Source organism: Phyllopteryx taeniolatus, chromosome 8 (genome assembly GCF_024500385.1).
Source record: "Phyllopteryx taeniolatus isolate TA_2022b chromosome 8, UOR_Ptae_1.2, whole genome shotgun sequence".
Classification (NCBI taxonomy): Eukaryota; Metazoa; Chordata; class Actinopteri; order Syngnathiformes; family Syngnathidae; genus Phyllopteryx; species Phyllopteryx taeniolatus.
Window position 1 is genome coordinate 2,526,080 of NC_084509.1, and position 23,603 is coordinate 2,549,682.

At 43.0% G+C, this 23,603-nt stretch overlaps 1 protein-coding gene across 2 annotated transcripts; it reads left to right on the forward strand.

Annotated features, from left to right (window-relative positions):
* The first annotated feature begins 503 nt into the window (after positions 1-503).
* unc119a (unc-119 homolog a (C. elegans)) lies at positions 504-23,526 on the forward strand. Of its 2 annotated transcripts, none has more exons than XM_061782684.1 (5): positions 504-1,001; positions 16,800-16,913; positions 17,920-18,013; positions 19,457-19,629; positions 22,755-23,526. In XM_061782684.1, the coding sequence occupies exons 1-5, from the start codon at positions 878-880 to the stop codon at positions 22,865-22,867; spliced, it is 618 nt and encodes a 205-aa protein (XP_061638668.1). In that variant the 5' UTR covers positions 504-877; the 3' UTR covers positions 22,868-23,526. The 2 variants fall into 2 exon arrangements, with proteins under 2 accessions (XP_061638668.1, XP_061638669.1); XM_061782685.1 differs by having other exon boundaries at positions 506-1,001; positions 17,923-18,013.
* Positions 23,527-23,603: the final 77 nt, after the last annotated feature.

Below are 23,603 nucleotides of genomic sequence, written 5' to 3' on the forward strand. Positions count from 1 at the left end.
TGGAGCCTATCCCAGCTATCATCGGGCAGGAGGCGGGGTACACCCTGAACTGGTTGCCAGCCAATCGCAGGGCACATGCAAACAAACAACCATTCACACTCACAGTCACACCTACGGGCAATTTAGAGTCTCCAATGCATGCATGTTTTTGGGATGTGGGAGGAAACCGGAGTGCTCGGAGAAAACCCACGCAGGCACGGGGAGAACATGCAAACTCCACACAGGCGGGGCCGGGGATTGAACCCGGGTCCTCAGAACTGTGAGGCTGACGCTCTAACCAGTCGTCCACCGTGCCGCCCCTTGAGAGATTACAGTGAGAATAATAAACTGAACTCACTGTGCAATTACAATAGAGATTTTAATTATAATTGTAAGGTGGTGCACTGCCCCCTTGTCACCCCCAACCCCCCCATGCAGGTGTAGTTAACGTAGTGGCAGAGAGAGAGAGAGAGATGGCGAGCATGTCTAAAATGGTGCACACAGTGTTGATGATGAGCAGACGGGTGCAGACTGTCAGGCGTGCACATGCAGCGCTCTTTTAAAGCCGCAGGATTTGGATTAGCCTGTGCGCGAGTGAAGGAGGGAGGGCGCCAAGGGCTGATTTGGATCTTTTACCGGATCGAGAGGAGAAGGAGGGGAGGTGCGAGGCACGGAGAATGGGCTATTTTGGACCCGGGCACTGAGCCTGCTCTCTGCGCGGTGTATTAGGCAGCCTTCGACGCAAGCAAATCGCCTCCCCGCGGCCACCGTTAAGACGTCGAGGACGGCGACGACGACAGTTCCTTCCACCTCCTGTCAGGAAGAAAAACAAAACACAAAACAAGACAAACGCCAGTTGCCGCCAGCCTGCTCCACGCACAAGTGCTCCTCGCTGGACATGAAAGTGCAGCAAGGGTGCAACTCGTCAGACATGGGCATCCCCGTCACCACCGAGGAAGAACTGCGCAGAAACAGCGTCATCACGCCCGAGGATGTGCTCGGTTTACAAAAAATCACCAAGAGTAAGTAGACTAGTAAGTCTATTTGGAAGCTGTACATATAATTGGCGCTGCTTTAATATTAAGGTTGCCCATCTGCTCGTGCGCACTTGGCTGTCACTTGATGTTATTGCGCGAACTGCAACACGACATTTGCATTCAACGAGGTCTTTAGCAACGTTATGCACCATGGACAGCGACAGCAAAACTCTCCATTCACTCAACAGGGAGACACAGCCAATAGGGGAACGCATTGTGTGCGTGTATGCAATCCACGATAGAACACGCACATTAGGAAACAGTGTGACTTTGGGTTCCAAGTTGGAAACTCAACTACAGTGGATGGGATGTAACAGGTCGATAGAGATGGAATCTACTAGTTAACGATCCCCAGTCAGGTGGAGTAAAACAATAATAACTTTTTTTATGACGTCATGGGAAGTCTCATCTGCAGACTAAAACTTTCCCAGTTGACATAATTGATGACATTTGTAAAACAAAACATAAAATAGTCCAAATAAGTCTTGGGACATGTAAGATACATGAAGTAACATTCACTGCTACACAATATTTACATAATAGTTATGAGTGTGAGTATTAGAAGAAGTCATGAAAAAAAGGTCTTTGTATAATTTGATTAATAACGTTTAAGATAATAATAATAATAATAATAATAATATACATTTTGCATCTATCCATTTTCTATACTGCGTATCCTCACTTGAGCCAATCCCAGCTGCCCGGGGGAGAGGCAGGGTGCACCCTGGACCGGTCGCCAGCCAATCACAGGGCACAGACAAACAACCATCATTCACACTCACATCCACACCCTAAGAACAATTTAGAAATGTAGTCTTTAATTAACCTAAGAAGCACACTTTTGGGATGTGGGAGGAAGCCTGAGTACCAGGAGAAAATCCGTGCAAGCACTGGGCGAACATGCATACGTCACACAGGAAAGCCGCTGCTGGGATTCGAACCCACAACCTCAGACCTGTGAGCTCCACCTCAATTTTATTTGATTTTATCCCACAAACAACACTGGAAGATAACTTCTGATGTCATATCATATACAGTGCGTATCTAATAATTACTACCCTGATAAACATTTTACAGCATTGGACACTAATGAATCACTTAAATACATTTATGCTATAGTAATTTACAGCAGTGTGTTCAGATACTAATATAATAAATAATGGCGTTTTGAGGCCCACTTGTGACTATGGTGAGGTATTAATTATGAACATAAGAAGTTAAAGTACTGTAATATACTTCTAAAATAATACTGCAACAGACTATTTCTCTTTATAATAAAATAACTACTGTATATAAGACATGGTTTTCACATTTGCAACTTGACTGCAGCCACTATAAGGGCCTCTGTTTCTTCACTGTATAGGGCCTTAACAACTCAAACGGCCACTGGGTAAAACAGTCATTTAACACGCGCCTGCAAATTGCAGTAGTAGTTGATTAGTTGATGTAGTTGATTTTATATTGCCCAATTGAGTATTAGGTTTATCTTGTCCTTTTCAATATATTTTAAACACTCCAAGTTACAAATAGGCGGCACGGTGGACGACTGGTTAGAGCGTCTGCCTCACAGTTCTAAGGACCGGGGTTCAAGTGTGGAGTTTGCATGTTCTCCCCGTGCCTGCGTGGGTTTTCTCCGGGCACTCCGGTTTCCTCCCACATCCCCAAAACATGCATGCTAGGCTAATTGACGATTCTAAATTGCCCGTAGATGTGAATGTGAGTGCGAATGGTTGTTTGTTTCTGTGTGCCCTGCGATTGGCTGGCAACCAGTTCAGGGTGTACCCCGTCTTGTGAGGATAAGCGGCTCAGAAAATGGATGGATGGATGGAAGTTACAAATAAACAACTCAGAGAAACACCGTTGCACCGGTCCTGGGATACTGCCTCAGTGGAAAAGCTATACGAGGGCTGCATCAGTGAGATAATACCTAAATCAACCATGATGGTGCACTAATCTCTCCTCACCACTGACAACACGTAATCTGGATTATGTTAGGAGGGCGGAAATACCACATTATGCATTAACATGACACACAACAGGTAATTAATGATCCCACAACCAAAATGTATACGTAAATCCATCCATCCATTTTCTGAGCCGCTTCTCCTCACGAGGGTCGTGGGGGTGCTGGAGCCTATCCCAGCTGTCATCGGGCAGGAGGCGGGGTACACCCTGGACTGGTTGCCCGCCAATCGCAGGGCACATTCAAACAAACAAACAACCATTCGCAGTCACAGTCACACCTACGGGCAATTTAGAGTTGTCGATTAACCTACCATGCATGGTTTTTTTGGGGGGGACGTGGGAGGAAATCGGAGTGCCCGGAGAAAACCCACGCAGGCACGGGGAGAACATGCTAACTCCACACAGGCGGGGCCGGGGAATTGAACCCCGGTCCTCAGAACTGTGAGGCAGACGCTCTAACCAGTCGTTCACCGTGCCGCCGTATATGTAAATATCCACCATATTTTCTGGGGTAAGGTGTTTATTTTTATCTAATTTTCTTGCCTTCCAGAGAGGTGCTCTCTTTTCTTGTCAGTGGACATGTGATCGTTAATTTGTTTTTCATGGTCGATGTTGCAATGTTTAGCATCTTTTGCTTTGGAATGCTCTGCTAACATACTCCTTCTTTTTCAACTCCACCAACCCCGTCAGCTTTACAGATGAAATGCTCAGCTATGTAGGCATTGTGTGTTGTGTTAAAGACCTGCTTATTTTCCCCAAGGGAAAATGTCAGTGTCTATTTGAGGTGCCCCGTTTGCAAGGCGTCAATAATTGTGGAGGCCGCACATTGAGGACATTTCCCTTTAAATGTAGATGCTGTTTTTTTGCTGTTGAGAAATGAAAACCAGTTAAGAGCACCACTCAGTGCTTCATTTTTCTGCTACAAGAGACAGAAAAGTGGTGCCTGATGTCAGCGAAGCAGTGATTGCCTCAGCCGGTAAAGGCAAGGTCGTCTTTAGGCGCTGCCCAGAGGCAGCCAATCATGGTGCCTCAATGCGATTACTGAGACACAACACAGGCAGCCAAGCACAGCTCCGGCAGAAAAGCACCACTGAGGACGGAAAAATGGAACATCATCATGGTAACTTCTCAGTCTGTGTTTTTAACTTACAACCAAGCAGTAGTTTGGGTTTCAGACACGTCGGATTGCTACTGCTTTTGTTGTCTTTCTGATGACTTAGTCTTTTAATTCCCTTTTGGCTGTTCACTTGCCATTAACTGCCATGACCATGGACCTCATTCATTAGATCAGCGATTCCCAGCCCATTCGTGTGCATTGAGAGCTAATCAGTGTGCGCGGGGGTAGGAGGAATGATTGCCATCTCTCATGAATTACAAGGTTGCAATATTCTGTGAGCTGCGACAGTGATTTTGTGCAGTTGAAGCAGAGTTAGAGTTATTGCTGTACGTAGCCCCTGTGTTTACTCTATCTTCCTGGACTTTTCTCTCCTTTGCACTAAAATTGACTGGCACTGTATAGCCATTCCTACTACACACCAGTAGCAGTGCCTGGATCACTACCTCCATCCTGTACTGTCCCGTCCATTTTTTTTTTTGCTACCCGTCACATTCCTTCCTCACAAGATGTACCACTGCCTTCTCTGTTCACATTCTGTCTTTGCTCTCTGCCCACTCTCAAATCTTGTTCTGTCCATCTGCATTTCCAATTAATTTCCATCTCATTACAAAAAACAACAGAGGGAATATATCATCAAATGCTACTGTTGCACAGCCGAACTAGTTGGGCATTAAAAGGCATACCGATCCATGGTACAGCATGACGAAGCAGCAGAACAGGACAGGTTTAAAAAAATGAATAATTTAAGAACATTTTGGAGCCAAGTTACAGGACTGTAAAGAAGCAGCCTTAAAATTCGGGCAGATATTATGACCACTTGTGGGACAGGGGTGTTTGGCCTTAGCAAAGGCCTGGGCTCCACCTTCCCTTTACACTTCATTTTTTATATTTAAAAAAAGAGCAGAGAACTGTGGAGGTATTGAACCCCATTTTCCTCTCCTGTCTCATCATGTCCTTCGATGGAGAACGGGGCACACTAATTATGGTCAAAATTATTAATGTCATAGTCCTGATTTGGAAGTATGTCAGAACAGAGATTCCACAGCCTTTTGTGACAGTACCACAATGCTTCTGTTGCTTGATATTACCAGTCCACGCTTTATTCACTTTCTTTTGGGGTTTAATGGTGTGGCTTTGTGATAGAATTTCTAATACATGCCCAGGACAAGGCGGCACGGTGGCCGACTGGTTAGAGCGTCAGCCTCACAGTTCTGAGGACTCGGGTTCAATCCCCGGCCCCGCCTGTGTGGAGTTTGCGTGTTCTCCCTGTGCCTGTGTGGGTTTTCTCCAGGCACTCCGGTTTCCTCCCACATCCCAAAAATATGCATTAATTGGAGACTCTAAATTGCCCGTAGGTGTGAATGTGAGTGCGGATGGTTGTTTGTTTGTATGTGCCCTGCGATTGGCTGGCAACCAGTTCAGGGTGTACCCCGCCTCCTGCCCGATGACAGCTGGGATAGGCTCCAGCACGCCCGCGACCCTAGTGAGGAGAAGCGGCTCAGAAAATGGATGGATGGATGGATGCCCAGGACAAGGTTTTGGGCTTTTTGTTTTGACCAGCGATGGACATTATGATGCTCCAGTGGGGAATAAATGATGTAACGTGGCCATAACATGGAATAGTGCTTTTCGAACCACTTTCTCCTGATTCCTCTGGAGATGATAACGCTGATTTTCAGGACTTGTTGATGGGGGGGGGGGGTATTGTGTATTGTACTGTTTCCCAAACTTCACTGTTTGTGAGCACGTTTAATGCTGTACATTGTTTTATTGATCCATGGGAATTTTATCCACGTTGGCTGAAATTAATTCTTGCCCATGTGTTCTTTACCAAATAATGTATGTACAGTATATGTAAATTTTATGACAATCCATTACATACATATTGTAGTTTGTGTCACTTTGGAAAGTTGTTTCCATCCATCGATTTTCTATGACGCTTATACTCATTACGGTCACAGGAGAGAGAGGCCAGAGTCCCTAAACTACACACAGGATGGCTGCAACTGTGATTTGATCCCCCAACCTCAGAACTGTGAGGCAGACATGCTACTTGGCGTAACATTAAGTTAGTTAGTGTGCTCACTGCTTTCCCCTATTGAGGGTATCAATGAATTGTTAAGACAGAGAGACAGAAAGGTTTCTGACAGACAGCAAACAAAAAATGTGTATGTCTCAGAAATGGTCTATTTTCTCGTACAGATTTCATTATTCTTACCAAAGAGGTTTCCATGACCTTACATAAACTGTTTATTGCATAATAGTAATTTATCCTTCCAACAATAAAAAGAAAGACTATCCTCTGTAACCTCCCCATGAACCCAACAGTGTGCCAAGGTGCCTACGGGTGCTATTGAAGTGAGACATGACACAGCCTGCTATGCACTGGTGCAATGTACCTTGTGAACAGGTGTGATGCTAATGTCACTTTGGCCTGCCCCTGGCGATAGATTATTCTGTGTGTGTGCGTGTGTGTGTGTGAGTGTTATGAGCGCACACAGCTGCATTAAGTAGAGGTTGATGGGCGAGTCCAACGGACAGGAACGTGTTGTGTGAAGTCAAGGCTTGCCTGAAAGTCTGTAATTCCTTGATAATCTCTGGGATTAAAGAGCTATACGTGGCATCTCGCTTTGCTCTTTAGCAGTGTTGCATCCAAGTCCCGTTTGTATGAATAAATCAAGGGACTCAATAGATAATTGTCCCAAAATCTAATATAATGTTAACGAAAGGCATCCAGAAAAATCATTTCCACGTGCTTTTGGGAGACTTTGTGTAAATTTTACCAGAAAAGGCCACCCTACCCCATAACCTAGATGTATGAAAAAAAAAAGAAGATTATTGGCACATGTAGGACACAGCCAGTACTTGCTTGAAATCCCTGTAGGTATTTCAGTGTTGTCCAGTTCTCTTATCAGCTTTTCATCACTTTTTGGAGGGACTTCCAGTTCCAGCTGTATTCGACGTTTTGGGTGTTTTGGCATGCACTCTCTTAATGGTGCAGAATAAGTTCATTTCTGACCCGTAAGGTAGTTTTCACCAAAGTATTTCATATGTGTATGGAAGTGTCTGACGCCTGAAATTCTAGTTCTCAATATGTAAGTGTCAAAGGAACTTTGAGGATACCAACCAAGTTTAAACTGTGACTATGCCACAAACTATGAGCCCCAAAACTGTTTGCTATCATTTCAACTCATTTTACAAAGTCACCCTGAAAAATAAATGGCTTACAGATGATTTGATTTTGGAAAAATGCACTGAAAGATCATGTATGTATGGATGCACATGCCACTGACAACCCAAACTTTACTTAGCTCTTCCCCGACATACAAACCTTGTTTCTCACTCCAGCTGTGTCACTTCACAATACTTGAGACCAATTACTACTTTCCTATTTAGTTAGGGCTTTGGCATCATTTTGTGGCATTTTAGCGCATTACAGAAAGCCTGCCGCAAATAGGGGAGCTTTTTCAGCAAATACAGTAGGTGACGAGAGGTTCCACAGAGAAAAAAAAAGGGGGGAATATGTGAATAGAGAACCACAAGTAGATGGGGGTTGAGCGTACCCCTAAAAATACACCGATGTATTGCAACTCATTTTACTGGATCTCGGTTTTTTTTCCTCCTTGTTTGTGTTAACGTTCACCACAGGCGACATTTATCCTTTTAATATTCAAAATACAAATTGGGCTTGTTGTTCTCCTGGGCTGTGATAACAGTCAAGGGAGAAGGCCTCAGGTATGCACCTTCGCCAACTCCTTCAAGTGAAACACTGCATTTGCATAGCGCCTTCGCCTAGCCCGGAATTGCCTTTGATTTGCTGCAGCACACCAATTGAGCAGAGCAGTCAGGTGGATGAGGGCAAAGAAGAAGCTAAGTGAGCTGGCACTACTATCACAACGGTTGCTAGGTGACCATGGTAAAGAAAATCAAGTGGAGCTTTTTTTGGTGTGCCTGTGTGTGTGCGTATCTGGCTATTTAGCTTTAGCAATTGTTTTACTTAATGTGACAGGAAGGACTCAGCTCTAATGAGTCCACATACCAAAGCACACGCTGAACTAAAAAAGAAGTGGTCAGACATTAAGGTGGATGTGAAGCCGAGGACAGCTGCCCACCGCCAAAGAGTGGCCAAAAAAAGGCGGAGAACCGGCGCGGATGGCCTCACCCCGTTCGAGGAGAGAATTGCTGTGATCATGGGAGGACATGTGGCTGACTATGATCACCCCACAAGGTTAATACCATGTATTTTTTAGAACTCATAACAAATGTGTTCATACAGTAACCTACACTCAGCCCTGTGAAATAAAGGTTCATGCGTAAATGTTGTATGTGTGGTATTTGTAATAAAGCTTTTGAATTCAAATAGAAGCATATCAAAGAGGATATCAAAAACTTTGACTCCTTTTTGATTCCTCAATTTATTAATTTAATACATAGGAGTGGACACGCACACTGACAAAAAAATCATGTTTTTTTTAGGAGAAGAGGGGTAAAATTATGTCAATTTAAAAACATTTTAATCATGTGCAACCGATGCACATGTTCAAATGAAGAAAATTCAAAGGACTTTTTTTTTTCAGCGCATGTGCTGGAGTCACGAAGCGATTGTGAGGGCAATAGACGGCATAAATGATCGCCTCGATCAATTAATAGGTGTCCTAACAAATATCAGTGGTTCATTAAATACACTGGTTAACAAATGAATTCTGAGTCCTTGCCTCAATTGCATTGTTGAAATCAAATGTTGCCGGGCATGAATTGTTCATCAGTGCTAATTGTTCATGTCTCTCTGATGTGCAGATTTATGAGAACAGTTTCCCAGCATCACCTCTAAGTGTCGCCAAAGCACCAAAAGCTGCAGAAACGTGCGTACGCCAGCCATGCATTTGGCGTGAAGCACCGCACATTTCCACGGTCATGTCACTCTTGATACATCAGAACTTTGCCGTGAAAAAGAACGGACGTCACGTTTTTGTGCGTACGCACCTTTTGTACATGAGGCCCCTGGAGAAAACAGTTGTCAACCTTGTGCATCACTGCCACCTACATGAATTAAGTAGAACACTATCAACTGTAAACTGGAGGCTGGTCCCAAGCCCGGATAAATGCAGAGTTGCGTAAGGCGGCCGACTGGTTAGAGCGTCTGCCTCACAGTTCTGAGGACCAGGGTTCAATTCCCTGCCCCGGCTGTGTGGAGTTTGCATGTTCTCCCCGTGCCTGCGTGGGTTTTCTCCGGGCACTCCGGTATCCTCCCGCTTCCCAAAAACATGCATGGTAGGTTCATTAAAGACTCTAAATTGCCCATAGGTGTGAATGTGAGTGTGAATGGTTGTTTGTTTGTATGTGCCCTGCGATTGGCTGGCAACCAGTTCGGGGTGTACCCCGCCTCCTGCCCGATGATAGCTGGGATAGGCTCCAGCGCTCCCGCGACCCTTGTGAGGAGAAGCGGCTCAGAGAATGGATGGATGGATGGATGGATGGATGGTTGCGTCAGGAAGGGCACCTGTCTTAAAACATTGGCAAACAAATATGAGCGTTCATCGAAAGAATTCCACTCCGGATCATTCGCAGCCCGGATTAACAACGACTGCCATCGGTGCCGTTAAGATACAGTGTGCTGGTGGAAATGTTGGGACTACAACAGGAAAAGCTAGGGAGTTGGTTGACATTATGATTAGGAGAAAGGTAGATACAGCATGCTGTATTTTGTGTCCATGAAAGCAGGTGAAAAGTCAGAAAGGCTCGAAGGGGCATTGTTCAAATTATTTTACCATGGTGTAGCTGGGAAGAGAAATGGAGTAGGGGTTATCTTAAAGGGAGAATTAGTTAAGAATGTCCTGGAGGTGAAAAGGGTGTCAGATTGAGTGATGAGGTTGAAAGGTCAAATTGAAGGTGTTATGTTTAATTGGTGGTAATGCCTCAAAGGTAGGATGTGAATGAAAAGAAAAAGATCAATTCTGGAAGGAGCGAGAGGAGGTAGTCCCAGGCAGAGAGAGTCTGGATTGGTGCAAATTTTAATGGACATGTTGCTGAAGGAAACAGGGGGTGATGAAGAAGTGATGGGTAAGTTTGGTATCCAGGGGAGGGACTTGTAGAGACAGATGTGGTGGACTTTGGGAAAAGGATGGGAATGGCTGCAGCAAACACTTTCTTCCAGAAGAGGGAGGCACATAGGGTGACCTACGCAGGGGGACTACATCTGCTGGCGATGTAATCTGAAGGAGGTTACTAGTGCTTGGACTCGCACCCTAAAACCCCATTTGTTATTCGTAGTAACAGTAACGAAATCACAATCGAATCGGTACTCCTTGTACTATTCTGAAATAATTGTCCAACAATTTAAAAATCCAATCTATCCATCTATTGGACCGGTAAGAGAGTACACTGGTACATTTTAACTGATGCGTTTTAGCTGCAGTGTCTCCATACAGAGGTTTTTCTTGTTAGTTTAAAATGGCTTACTTTAACCAGGATCCCTCGCAGTACCTTGGTCACAGATAGAATCCAGGGTTTGTTTTGCACTCGTCACGTCCATAAATCCCCACATCCCGGACCAAGCTGTCACCTCTCCAGCTAGCCTGCTAGATACTTAGCCGCTCTCGTCATCTTGTTGGATTTTCTCCCATTCATCTGCGACAGTGGCACTTTCCAGAGATGGCTGTTTTTCGACTTCCATTGTGGTGCCTCCATGTTATCCGTGGCGCTTATTGGAGCGCGAGGCTAAACACAAGCCTCCTTCAACAGAGAGCTCTTTTTTTTCCCCAAACAAACTTTATGTATATCTCGGTAAAGCTACAATGTCCACATGCACACAAGCGATGCACACTATGTCGAAATGGTGGCACCTGTAGGCACCAATGCAACACTTGTCAGAATAAAGTAGGAAGTATTTTATTCTTTAACTTGTTTTGATTCAAATTTGAAAATTCTGATTTGGGATTCATTTTTTTTCATGGGATATTTTGAGTGAATCCAAATCACCACTGATTTGTTCATCGTTCCAATCAGTAGTATTAGTTTTTAGTAGTGTTACACCCATGGGGGATTTGAGTGTGTCGCAACACCCCCTCTTTTGAGACCCACACTTTGCATGCTGCCCCCCCCACACACACACACACCTTTTTTTTTTAAATTTCAGAATCAGAATCATCTTTATTTGCCAAGTATGTCCAAAAAAACACACAAGGAATTTGTCTCCGGTAGTTGGAGCCGCTCTAGTACGACAACACAGTCAATTGACAGAGAACACTTTGGAGACATAAAGACATTGACAAAAAAAAAAAATCAGTCACTCAGCAGTAAAGGGTTGCTCGTTATCTGGTAATGCCTGTACATTTTTTTTTTTTTTTTGAGTCCTCTAGTACTTAGAGCAGTTCGAATGACTAATATTGCAATAGTCCGGTGCAATGACAATTGCGCAAAGGAGTGTATGCGGTTTAAAGTGACGAGTAGTGCGATAATTTGAGACAATGTTGATTGTGCGAATGTTGCAGATACTCCTCAATCAGTGTGCAAATGGAGCAGATGCTACTCTGGCATGAGTGGCCAGTATTGGTCAACAACAGATATGCAAATAGTGCAGCGTGGCGAGACTACTACAGTGAGTGCACGAGTAAATTTCAAGAACGTTGTGGGCCATGTCAAATGTCATATGTAGTACATGCCACGGGTCCCTAAAATAAAATAAAATATGGATGGCGGTCATCAAATGGCCCCCGCGAGTGGCCGTAGTTTGGGCACCACTGGTTTAGCAACTGTGGCACTGAGGAGACAACAGAAATGAAGATGTTGAAGTTCTCTTTTGGAATGACAAGGTTGGATAGGATTAGAAATGAGCTCATCAGAGCGACAGCCAAGGTTTTGGAGGCAAAGTTAGAGAGAGCTCAGAGTCGACTTTGTCCAGAGGAGAGATTGGTTGATGGCTAAAACTATGGCTGTGAGCCACATGCTGCTTCTCTAAGTCATAAAACAAAAACAACAAACAAAGAAAAAGATGCACAGAGTAAATTGGCTGATGTTCCATTGACTTGATGGCTATAATAAATGCGAAAATGACTTTTCACTGCAACTTTCTCCCAAAAACATATAAATATCAAAATGTATTTTGATCCATATACTCGTCATACGTCATGTGTACCATGTTCCTACACAATCCTGGCACTAAACACAACCTGACTCATATCATTCACTTTCTATTTTCTGTTAATTTGCACGCACCGCAGAACACATCTCATTTTGTTATCATAACACGAGTGTGGAAAGGGACTGTCATGTATGATTGTTCCAAATGTCTGCGGGGCAGCGTAATAAGATGTCACGGGTAAAGCTGCTCTGCATGGGGAGGCCGTGAAGCTTCACATCATTTGTTGGTAACAAGAATCCCACCCAAGAATCGTTGTTTTGTTTCACATGCAGTATGCAACTTTCATTTGTGTTGATGATATAATTTTCCACCAAAGAGATTATGAATGTTTTTTTCTTGTTCTTTTGGAACCCAAAAATTGAACATGATGTACATGTTCAAATTAAGTCAATTCAAAGGAGTTTTGTTTCTGTGTACTTTTATCTCTATTCAGTCTACAATGTAGACTGTACATGATTTTAACACATTGTGTAATCACATTTCGATGAATCAGCGTTTAAAAGCTTATGATGTGGATTATCCCCCCCCCCCCCCCAGTGAAAACTGTAGGCGACACAAACATGTTGCAAGACACAAATAGCCTTGTACCATCCTGAGTGAATCATAGCTGACAGAGGCTAACTGACATTTAGAGGAATACATTTGTGCATCTTATCAACGTGCAATGAGCTTCTGTGCTTAGTATGAGTTCCAATCTAGATGAAAGGTTACGCTTCTCTTCCTCACATGGACCTCCCCAAACTGGCAATATGCATCAAAGTGACCGCTCCAAACCCTCTTAGAGATTTTTTGGGAGGGCATATTTTTGATTTTATTTTTTGCAAGGCAGCAGCTTTAGAGAGACATTTCTGAACCATATGATGTTAAGCATTAGTGCACATAACTTCTTTTGAAACTGAGGCCATTTCAACATAGAGGTGTAACTAAAGGATCAATAGTTCCATAAATCTATACATTTATGCATTTAGTGTTCACTTGCTCACGTCTTCCCATTTTATTGATTTTCTAACACAAGCAATCAGTCAAATCATGCTTTTGTCAGTGCCTTTGGTTTAGATTTATAGATTTATAGATAGTATTTGTGAAAATCATTTTCATATTCAGCTCAATACATACTGTATCACATAGAGTGGATATAAAAAAGTCAAATTTGGGTTTCTGGGGATGGAACAAATTAAATCAAGAAATGATTTCAAAACTTTCTCCACCATTTATCTGGCCTACATACTGTAAAACTTAAATTTATTTCATCTTTTAGAGGGGTTAGTAAAATAAACAACTAATCAATCAATCGATCAATCTTAATTTATATAGCACCTTTCATACACTACACAAGCAATTAATATAATGCAGTTGCACAAGTGTGCACACCCTCTTGTAACTGTGAGTGGGATGTGACTGTGTCCAGAATGAACTAATGATATTCAAACTCATGTTAAATAGGAGTCACACCCGCCACCATTTAAAGTGCCTCTGAAGTGTCCGTATCCCAAAAAAAACTTTAGCTATTCTAGTCGGCTTTTACTGACATTTTTGAAGTCATACATTACAGCACAAGGTCTGCAGAGTCCTTCCACAGAATTAGACAGCTCTCATTGTTCAAAGGTGTCATTAAGGAGAAGGGTACAGACATATTTCCAAGGTATGGTATATAACATGGAACACAGTGAAGACAGTCACCAAGTGGAGAAAATATGGCACAGGGACATTACCAAGAAGTGGACGACCCTCTAAAATGATGAAAAGATGGGAAGAAAACTGATCAGGGAGGCTGCCAACACAACAACATTGAAGGAGATGCAGGGATTTCTGGAATGATCTGGCTATTTAGTATATGTGACAACAATCTCCTATCTTCTTCATTTGTCTGGGAGGTGGGGTAAGCTGGCGAGTGGAAACCTTATCTTACAAGAGAAAAAAAAAAAACATTCAAGCCATGCTACATTTAGCAAAAACATACCTGAAATCTCCTAAACGCATGTGAGAAAATGTGTTATGGTCAAGGCTGAACTTTTTGGCCAAACTTCCAAAAGGTAAGTTTGGCACAAACACAACACTGATCCTCACCAAAAGATCACCGTACCTACAGTGAAGCATTGTGTTGACAGCATAGCCTCACGCTTTCAGGTTGTTTTTCTTCATTTGGAACTGGGGCCTTGGTCAAAGTGGAGGGAGGGTTTTCACAGTTCCAAATTCCAGGCAGTATTAGCACAAAACTTACAGGCTTCTGCCAGAAAGCCGATGAAGAAGAGGAAGTTCAACTTTCAGTTTTGTCCCATCCAGACATGAATCAGATGGAACATTTGTGGGGCGATCTGCAGAGGGGTGAGCGCAGGAGCTGCCCTCGCAATCTGACAGATTCGGAGCATTTTTGCAAAGAAGAGTGGGCAAGTTGCCACATCAAGATATGCCACACAAGCCAGGGTGCTGCAACAGTATTAGTTTAGTTTGAGGGTGTGCATCTTTATGCAAACAGGTTATTGTATGTTGTTGTTTTGTTTTACCCTTGGAAAATTTCTTTTTTTTTCTTCCCCCAATTCAGTTATACAGGATAGGATAGGATATAGCCACAATGTTATCATTGAATAGTATTGAATTGATTCTTCTCATTGTGAGAAATAAAAGCTAAGGCAGGAAAAAGGAACGGAATAAAATGGCTATATTGCATGTTCAGCTGAATCTCCTTTGACTTGACTGTGTTTCAACTGTCTATTGTGAGTTGGAAGTTTCTACTTATTTATTATTAAGTTATACTTGGTAATTGGGTTAGTTCATCAAATAAAATTATCATATCTGCAAAAAACATTATAGTGTTTACCTAAACAGAAGTATACGAACTGTTACTTCTTTGCATAAAATTACATTTAAAAAAAATAAAAATAAATCATTGCCTTTATTTTAATAAAACAGAGAGTTGAGTTGGTTGAATAAAAGGGAAACAAGTGACTTAAACATACACAAAACTAAATATACAGTATGCGGCATCAGCACGGTCTTGACTGCAATAGCAAACTTAATAAACAGATGAGAGTACAAATCAAATTTGAAGCAACATCCTGCTGATACCTGTGCATCCTTCTATAAATATCTGTTTTTCCTCTCAAATGGAAGCGTCTTTTAAATAAATGCCTGACACTCTCTGCTGTTGAAATCAATGAAATCAAGACAAAATACTGCATGCATTTTCTACATATATGTAAAACTGAGGCAGTTTTGAGGTTCGGGGTTTGAATCTCTGCTGCGATCTTCCTGTGTCAAGTTTTCTCCCCGTGCTTGCATAGGTTTCACCTCATACATTGGGCTTCCTCACACATTCCAAAAAAAGGTGGATGTTACAGTAGGTTCATTGAAGACTAAATTGTCCCCAAGTGTAAATCTGAGTGTTAAATGGTTGTTTGTGCCCTGCGATTGACGTCTTCTTCTCCTCATGCCTGCATGAGTTTTCCCGGGGTACTCCGGTTTCCTCCCACATTCCAAAAACATGCATGGTGGGATGATTGAAGAAATTGCCCGTAGGTGTGAATGTGAGCACAAACGGTTGTTTGTCTATATGTGCCCTGCGACTGGCTGGCGACCAGTTCATGGTGTGATCCGCCTGGCATGCAAATGTACACGGTCCAACAAATTAACCATCTCTAAAGCACCTTGTTCACACTGTAGGGCACTTTAAGCTCGGGTGTCAACTATAGTGTGCTTTATTTTATTGAAAGGTCTATAAATATCTTTAAGCAGGTAGCTAAAGCCTGTGTGGACCATCTGCTCTCTGACCCCTTCAAATACTAAGATAATGTGTGTTTGTGCGCACATACAGGTCCACACACACTGTGGCCTCCTCAGGTGTTTATCTTGAGTTTCTTTTTTCTTTCTGCAATGACTGTAATTGTATACTGTATGAGAGTGGCCAGTCAAAACGGATTATGCAACATGGGACGGGAAAAATAGACTTTGCAAGGTGTGTACACTGCAACTGGTTCGTCCATGTGATGGTAAAACACAATAAGCCTCTTATATCTAATCCTCCTCCCATGTTGGCAAAGGAGCGTTTCACACACACGCACACACACATACACAGTCAAATGGGGTGAAAGGGCCCCATTCTAGCATTTTTCTCATGTGGACCATACAAAAAATGCAAAGTAAAGGTAGGATGTTAAGGGCTGTATAGGGCAGCACAGCGATCAAAACGTTCTGGGTTAAAAAGTTTCAACTAACATATTGTTTGATTATGTGTCAGTTTACCACATTTTAATCATGTGCAACTGAAAATTAAGTACCTTTGTTCAGTCTACGTGCAGTGTGAATGACTGCCGATCAGTTTAGGGAGTATGTGGCCATTCGTCCAGCCGAGATGGATTTAAGATTACGTGACCCTAAGCTTAATAAGCAGTAGAAAATGGATAGACGGATGGCCAAAGGTTGTGGCATACAAGCACAGAAAGACAACAGCACATACACACACATTTCTGTCCACATGCCAACAATGTGTTCAAATCCCATGAATACTGTGCAACACATTATCATTAGTTTATGTCAATGCAGCAGTTTTTCTTCTCTGTTTCAGACTACCTTTGTTCACCAGAGGAAAACGTCCACATGATCGACTTCACCAGGTTTAAGATCCGTGATATGGAAACAGGAACAGTCCTGTTTGAGATCACCAAACCCCCAGCACCAGGTCAGCTCAAAACCTTGGGGAAAAAAATGGGTCACTTACTCTCATGTTTACTATATTGCAGGGGTCATCAAACTATTGGAAACTGAGAGCTGCTTCCTGCAATGAGCTACCAGTTTGATAGACACTTGTGAAATAACAAATTTGCTGAAAAGAACTTGAATGTTGTTATTATTAAGCATAAATGATATTCATCTACATGAAGACACAGATTCTGGGAATGATTTCTCACAATAATTATCAACAATGATTTAAAAAGGTAGAAAACAGTTATTAACATGCAGCATTTTGTTTCTATAAAAGTCTGCAAGTGATTACATTTTCAAATGATCAGACAACATTCCTAGAAAATCACAACGTCCCATCATCGGTAAGTTATTTTCCGAATGGGCTGGGGGCTACTCACGTTGTCCTTGGGGATTCTTGGTGCCCACGGCACCGTATTGATGACCACTCCTTTCGTGGAACCTCTAAGGTCCAACACAAACAGCTTTTCCCCACCTGTTCCGGAATCATACTGCTACTTTTATTCTATTATACAGGCAATGTTTTAAGTAGAATTTTAATTTTGGTGTGTTATTTCTGTGCACTCGTAGAATGACTACGGTGCACTAATAGAACAACTACAGTAGACCCCCACATGCATGTAGTTCGGCACCTATTCGGTGATTTTCTTTTTTCAATTTTGTTTCAATTTCTTATGGGGTTTTTTTTCTTTTTTTGAGGTGAACCAACCCCAAAAACGCTTACTGGCGGTTTACCCTGTTTATTAAATATTTTTTGCATTTTAATAATAATAATAATGATTTTGAAATGATGAAAGATTTTTGCTATTTGCAATCCGACCCAATCCCTATGCCCCGCGAATAGCGTGGGCCCAATGTATATGTTAATAGTGAGGCAAAACTGTGCACTCGTTGAAATTTCCATGCTACTACTACTACTACTACTAGTAGTGAAGCGCTCGATTTTTTTCTTCCAAACTAACAATCATATCATTTATTCATAGCAGGAGGCAGAAAGCAATGTGACCCCAACGCCGGGCGCTTTGTGCGCTACCAGTTCACACCCGCCTTCCTACAGCTGCGGCAGGTCGGAGCCACGTAAGTTTGCCGAGTGCTTTTGTGAGAGGCAAGAGGGTATTACAACAAAAAGACTGGATTAAAGAGAGAGACGGAGAGACAGAGAGAGTGAGTAAAATGTCAAAACCTGAAGGGTGCACTTGTGTGCTCAGTCCGGCTGCTCTAGCAGAACCATCAAACAGGATGTAGTAGGAGGTTGTGTGGGCTGACAAGTGAGAACACACAGAACAGACAAGTTGTCAATGCTTCTGAGCACTGCCGTTCAGTGTTAATGTGAAACACCTATGCCTTTTAATATGCACTCACGGGTAACTTCATTAGCTAAAACTACACGATCATATGAGATCCAAAATGACCAAATCACAAGGCGTAGGGTTGAGACCCAAAAGAGAGTTTTATATTCATGGCCTAGATGTGTTTTTCATCCACATTTACTGCAATTATGACTTTACTACTGTGTTAGAGTAGGTCAGTGATCGACTATGTGTTAAAATTTACATTACATACTAATTCTGGTTATGTCGCCGCCGTTGGAGTGGAAAACCGACGGCCCCCTGTACAGTGAAATACTCAGCGTGCATCCCAGGTCGGATATGCCTTTTATGCGGAAAATAACATTATTTTCACTGCCATGCTACAGACGCTTTATTACTCGGGTTACAGTACATCTCTGAGGACCCGCTTGAACATAATAGGTCTGGGACTTTCCTAAAAGAAATATAACCTCGGTGCCAAATATACTGTCAGTGAATTTTTGCAGACATATTTTGTGCAATTGTGATATAACATTTTACTCAATTAATATTTGTACATGCAGTTGTCATGTTTATCCTCATTTTCTTAAAGCTGCTGTGTGTAACTTTTGTTTTGTTTAAAAGAAGTCATTTTCACCCAAGCCACTACTAGAGGAGGTGACAATACTGATTAAGCCTATCAGCTCCTCTAACACCTTGCTGTAGTTTTCATTATTTGATCTTTTATATTTCGTGTCCATTGGTGACATTCCCACACTCCAGGCTTGCTGGTGCACCGAAATTGACGGACTGCAAATTATGCAGTTTACCTAGCAATGGGGGGAGTGCGGACCCTTGTTTCGCATTTGCAAAAAGCTAACTAATCATACAATAATTACTGTGTCAGTGAAAACAATATTTGCCACGAACAAACTCACCACGTCTTTCCGAGGACCCCGTAGCTGCCAACAAGGTTTCTGACGTAAAAAAACGTAAACTTCAGCACCGAAACATGGACGCACAAACTGTAGCAACAATAGAGAATTTACAACAATTACCTCTTCAGAAGAATCCATCTTTTTTCCCCACTAGTTCCCTTCAAAACAGAATAACAATGTTGTATAATCACAAGGTGGTGGAGGGGTGTGGTGGGTGGTCATCATCTCATGTGTGTTTTCAACAGCGTAGTTTGACTAACAATTTGATTTGGGTGGGTCTCATGTGTGTGCAGGGTGGAGTTCACAGTGGGCGACACGCCCATCAACAACTTCCGCATGATCGAGAGACACTACTTCCGCGACCAGCTCCTCAAGAGCTTCGACTTTGAGTTTGGCTTCTGCATGCCCAGCAGCAAGAACACATGCGAGCACATCTACGAGTTCCCCGCCCTGTCAGAGGACATCAGTAAGCACAGTCGGACACATCGCATTTGGAAATTGATATCCCGTTTAAGGGATACAAATAAAGAAAAACTGGATGATTTCCCACGGCACCACTGATGATCTCACACAGCACATTAGTATGCCACAGCACCCTGATTGGGAATCACTGCACTAGTATAACGTCTAGGTTGCAATGGTTAACGATCGCGAATTGGCATTAGTGCTCGAGCAATTACCATTTTAGATTAAAAAAAAAAAACTCTACCTACCATTCAGCTCACTCATAAATCATGTTATACTGTATGTACATTACACATCTAACAGTGTCTTAAAAGTAACTTATAGACACTTCTCTGTCGTTTTTGGCAAAGTTTATCAGTGGCCCAACACTGTGCATCTGCAATAACTGTCCTTGTGAAACATTGTTTCCAGTGGAGCAAACAGGGTTCAGGGCAGAACCCTTTTTTTGGGGGGGGGGGGGGCTTCGAGGCAGAACATTTGCGTTATTACATTATTTTTGCCCTGCCCTAATTGCGTGCTAGAGATGGGTATTGTGAATCATGGATCTGCGGGAACTGGGAACTATTCCGAAGGAAATAGTGTGGTGCAGTCATTAGCTGAATATTCCACCAATTCCCATGAATTTATTTGGAGAGACACTGTCATTGTGAATATAATGCAACTTGCAAATTGTGTGGACAAGCTGGCATTCATACAAATGTTGAATTCTACAAGCCTCAAATGGTACGAGTAAGCTACTGGCCTCAAGTGGTATTAATATGGGTCAGATTGCCACCAAGTGCAGCAGTAAACACATGACTAAAAACTACATGAATTTATCTAGAAATGAAACCACTTTAATTATTAAACCTTGTCTTGACAAAATAACACAATAAAGATACATTTTAATGCAGTCAAAACAGGGATGCAGTAATTTTAACTATCGCAATGCATTCTGGGAAAGAGAGCATGCAAATTTTCCAGGAGTTACGCTAAAATACACCCTGCTGGAAACTGAGACCGGAAGTCTCCCTTGGCCTCTTATGGGCAGTATGGTGCGATGCATGCATGGACCTACACGTTTCTGTAAGGGAGAGCCAGGACACCCTGTAGAGGAAACTCATTTCGGCCACTTGTATCCGCGATCTTGTTCTTTCGGTCACGGCCCACAGCTCGTGACCATAGGTGAAGGTAGGAATGTAGATCAACCAGTAAACAGACCGATACAGACTCCGTATCACTGCAGATGCTACACCGATCCGCCTGTCGATGTCCCGCTCCATTCTTCCCTCACTCGTGAACAAGACCCTGAGATACTTGAACTCCTACACAGGATCTCTTCCCCGACCCAGAGAGGGCACTCCAACCTCTTCCGACTGAGGACCATGGACCATGGCGCCTCAGCTACGCCTAGAAATTCTGTCCATGAAGGTAATGAACAGAATCGGTGACAAAGGGCAGCCTTGGCGGAGTACAACCCTCACTGGAAACATATCCGACTTACTGCCGTCAATGCGGACCAAACACCAAATAGCCTGTATCAGTGGGTTCGGTACCCCATACTCCAGAGGACTCCCCGAAGGACACAGTCAAATGCCTTCTCCAAGTCCACAAAACACGTAGCCTGGTTGGGTGAGCTCCCATAAACCCTCATGGACCCTGCCGAGGGTATAGAGCTGGTCCACTTTTCCATGGCCAGGACAAAAACCACACTGCTTCTCCCGGATCCCTGACTGACCCTCCTCTACAGAACCCCTGAATAGACCTTTCCAGGGAGGCTGAGGAGTGTGAGCCCTCTATATTTGGAACTCACCCTCCGGTCCCCTTCTTAAAAAGGGGGCCCATCACCCCGGTCTGCCAGTCCAGAGGCACTATCCCCAATGTCCATGCGATGTTGCAGAGGCGTCAACCAGGACAGCCCTACGACATCCAGAGCCTTCAGGAACTCCGGGCAGATCTCATACACCCCCCGGGGCCTTGGCACCGAGGCGCTTTTTAGCCACCTCGGTGACTTTAACCCCAGAGATAGGAGAGCCTGCCTCAGAGTCTCCAGACAGTGCTTCTTCCTGGGAAAGCGTGTCAGTAGAATTGAGGAGGTCTTCGAAATATTCGGCCAACCGACTCACTATGTCCTGAGTTGAAGTCAGCAGCGCCCCAGTGTTGATGGTGCACTGCTTCTCCATCCTGAGACGTTGGATGGTGGGACCAGAATTTCCTACAAGCCGTGTAATTCCTTTTGCTGTGCGTTTAGTCTTATAGTAAACTCCAAAAGGTGTGTCATTAAACAGCTTAAAACATGCTCAAGGAGGGCAGAAGAACATACGTCACAGGCTTGCTGCAAGATACATAAGATGTGTTTAAAACGTAGGAACTTGTACACACAACCCACGACGTGGCACATGAGTCGGTTTTCTTCGATTATAACGCTTATATATTCTAACGACAATATAATACCCACTGGGTGTTTTTTATTGTATTTTATTTTATTTTATTCATTCCATTAAGTCACTGATGGTGGTAGTGGCACATTCGCCTGACTTTGGTGCGGGCAGCCTGGGTTCAGTTCCCGCTCAGTGACACTGTGAATGTGAGTGTGAATGGTTGTCCGTGTCTATATGTGCCCTGCAATTGACTGGCGACTAGTCCAGGGTGTAGACGGTCTTTCGCCCGAAATCAGCTGAGATAGGCTCCAGAGCCCCGCAACCCTGAACAGGATAAGTGGTATTGAGAATGGATGGATGGATGGATTCATTCAATTACTTTCTTAATCTATTTAAAGTCCCCTGGATTTTTTTTTCTCCCCAAAACTACAAATTTGAGAATCGATACAGAATCAAATCGTCACGCAGTATCGAAATTGGAATCGAAAAAATCTTATCAATTCCCATCTCTACTAGTGAAGCGCTAGATGTTAATTGCTGGGATTTCATAATGTCACTTGTGGTACTAGTAGCACACAGTTGTCGACTAGTGCACAGTTCTGCCTCACCAGTAACATTTAGTCATTCTATTAGTCCGCCCTAGTACACAGACCTTAAGCAGTAATCAAATAAGTGCCCAAACTGCTTTCCATAATCGCATGCCTTTGATTCACAACTTCACAAAGATCCCAAACCTAAAGCCTAAATATGTTGTGTTCTCTCTCAGTGCGTGAGATGATCCTGCATCCTTATGAGACACAGTCTGACAGCTTCTACTTTGTGGACAACAAGCTGGTGATGCACAACAAGGCAGACTATTCCTACAGCGGGGGGCCATAGAATCGCCATGTCCTCCCCCCTTCTTTAGACATTGTCCACTCAGCCATTTCCACTTCAGGACCCGAAAGAAATAGAAGAACCCACGGACGTCTCCTTTCCGTTAGCTCCTTGGTTAGGAATGTACACCGGTGAGCATTACGGTAATGCGTGTGCAGCCAGCACGGGCATTGTGCGTACAGTACATATCAGTTCATTAGATGGACATTGGTTCATTTCCATTGTGTGTTTTGAAAGCCAGTAATAGATAGAGATCACATACTGTAACATTTTGTCTTTACGGGGTCGGCTATTTATATGGTTTGTACTAATGATGGATTCTATTTCTGATTGCGCATGTGTCACATGACTCAATCCCAACATGGCTCAGCTCAGAATGGCAAATGTGATATTTGTCAGTGTGTGCGTGTGTGTGCGTGTGTGTGTGATTTTTGTTTGTTTTCAGGTTCATAGCACTACTATGTCAAGAGTATTTTTCAAAGGAGTAGCCATTATGAAGTGTCAGACAGTATACATAGAAATTTTGATATCCAGTACATACACTGTAGTACAGAAACCTGCGTATACATTTTAATTATGATAATAAGTGTTGTAAGTATTTTATGTCCAATTCTGAAAAGTGAAATTACAGCGATGCAATAAATATGGGACTTTTTCCGAAATTCTGGGTCCTTCTTTTACATTTTGTCTTGCACGTCTTTTAGAGACACAGTTGAACTTATGTAAGATAGCTTTTTTT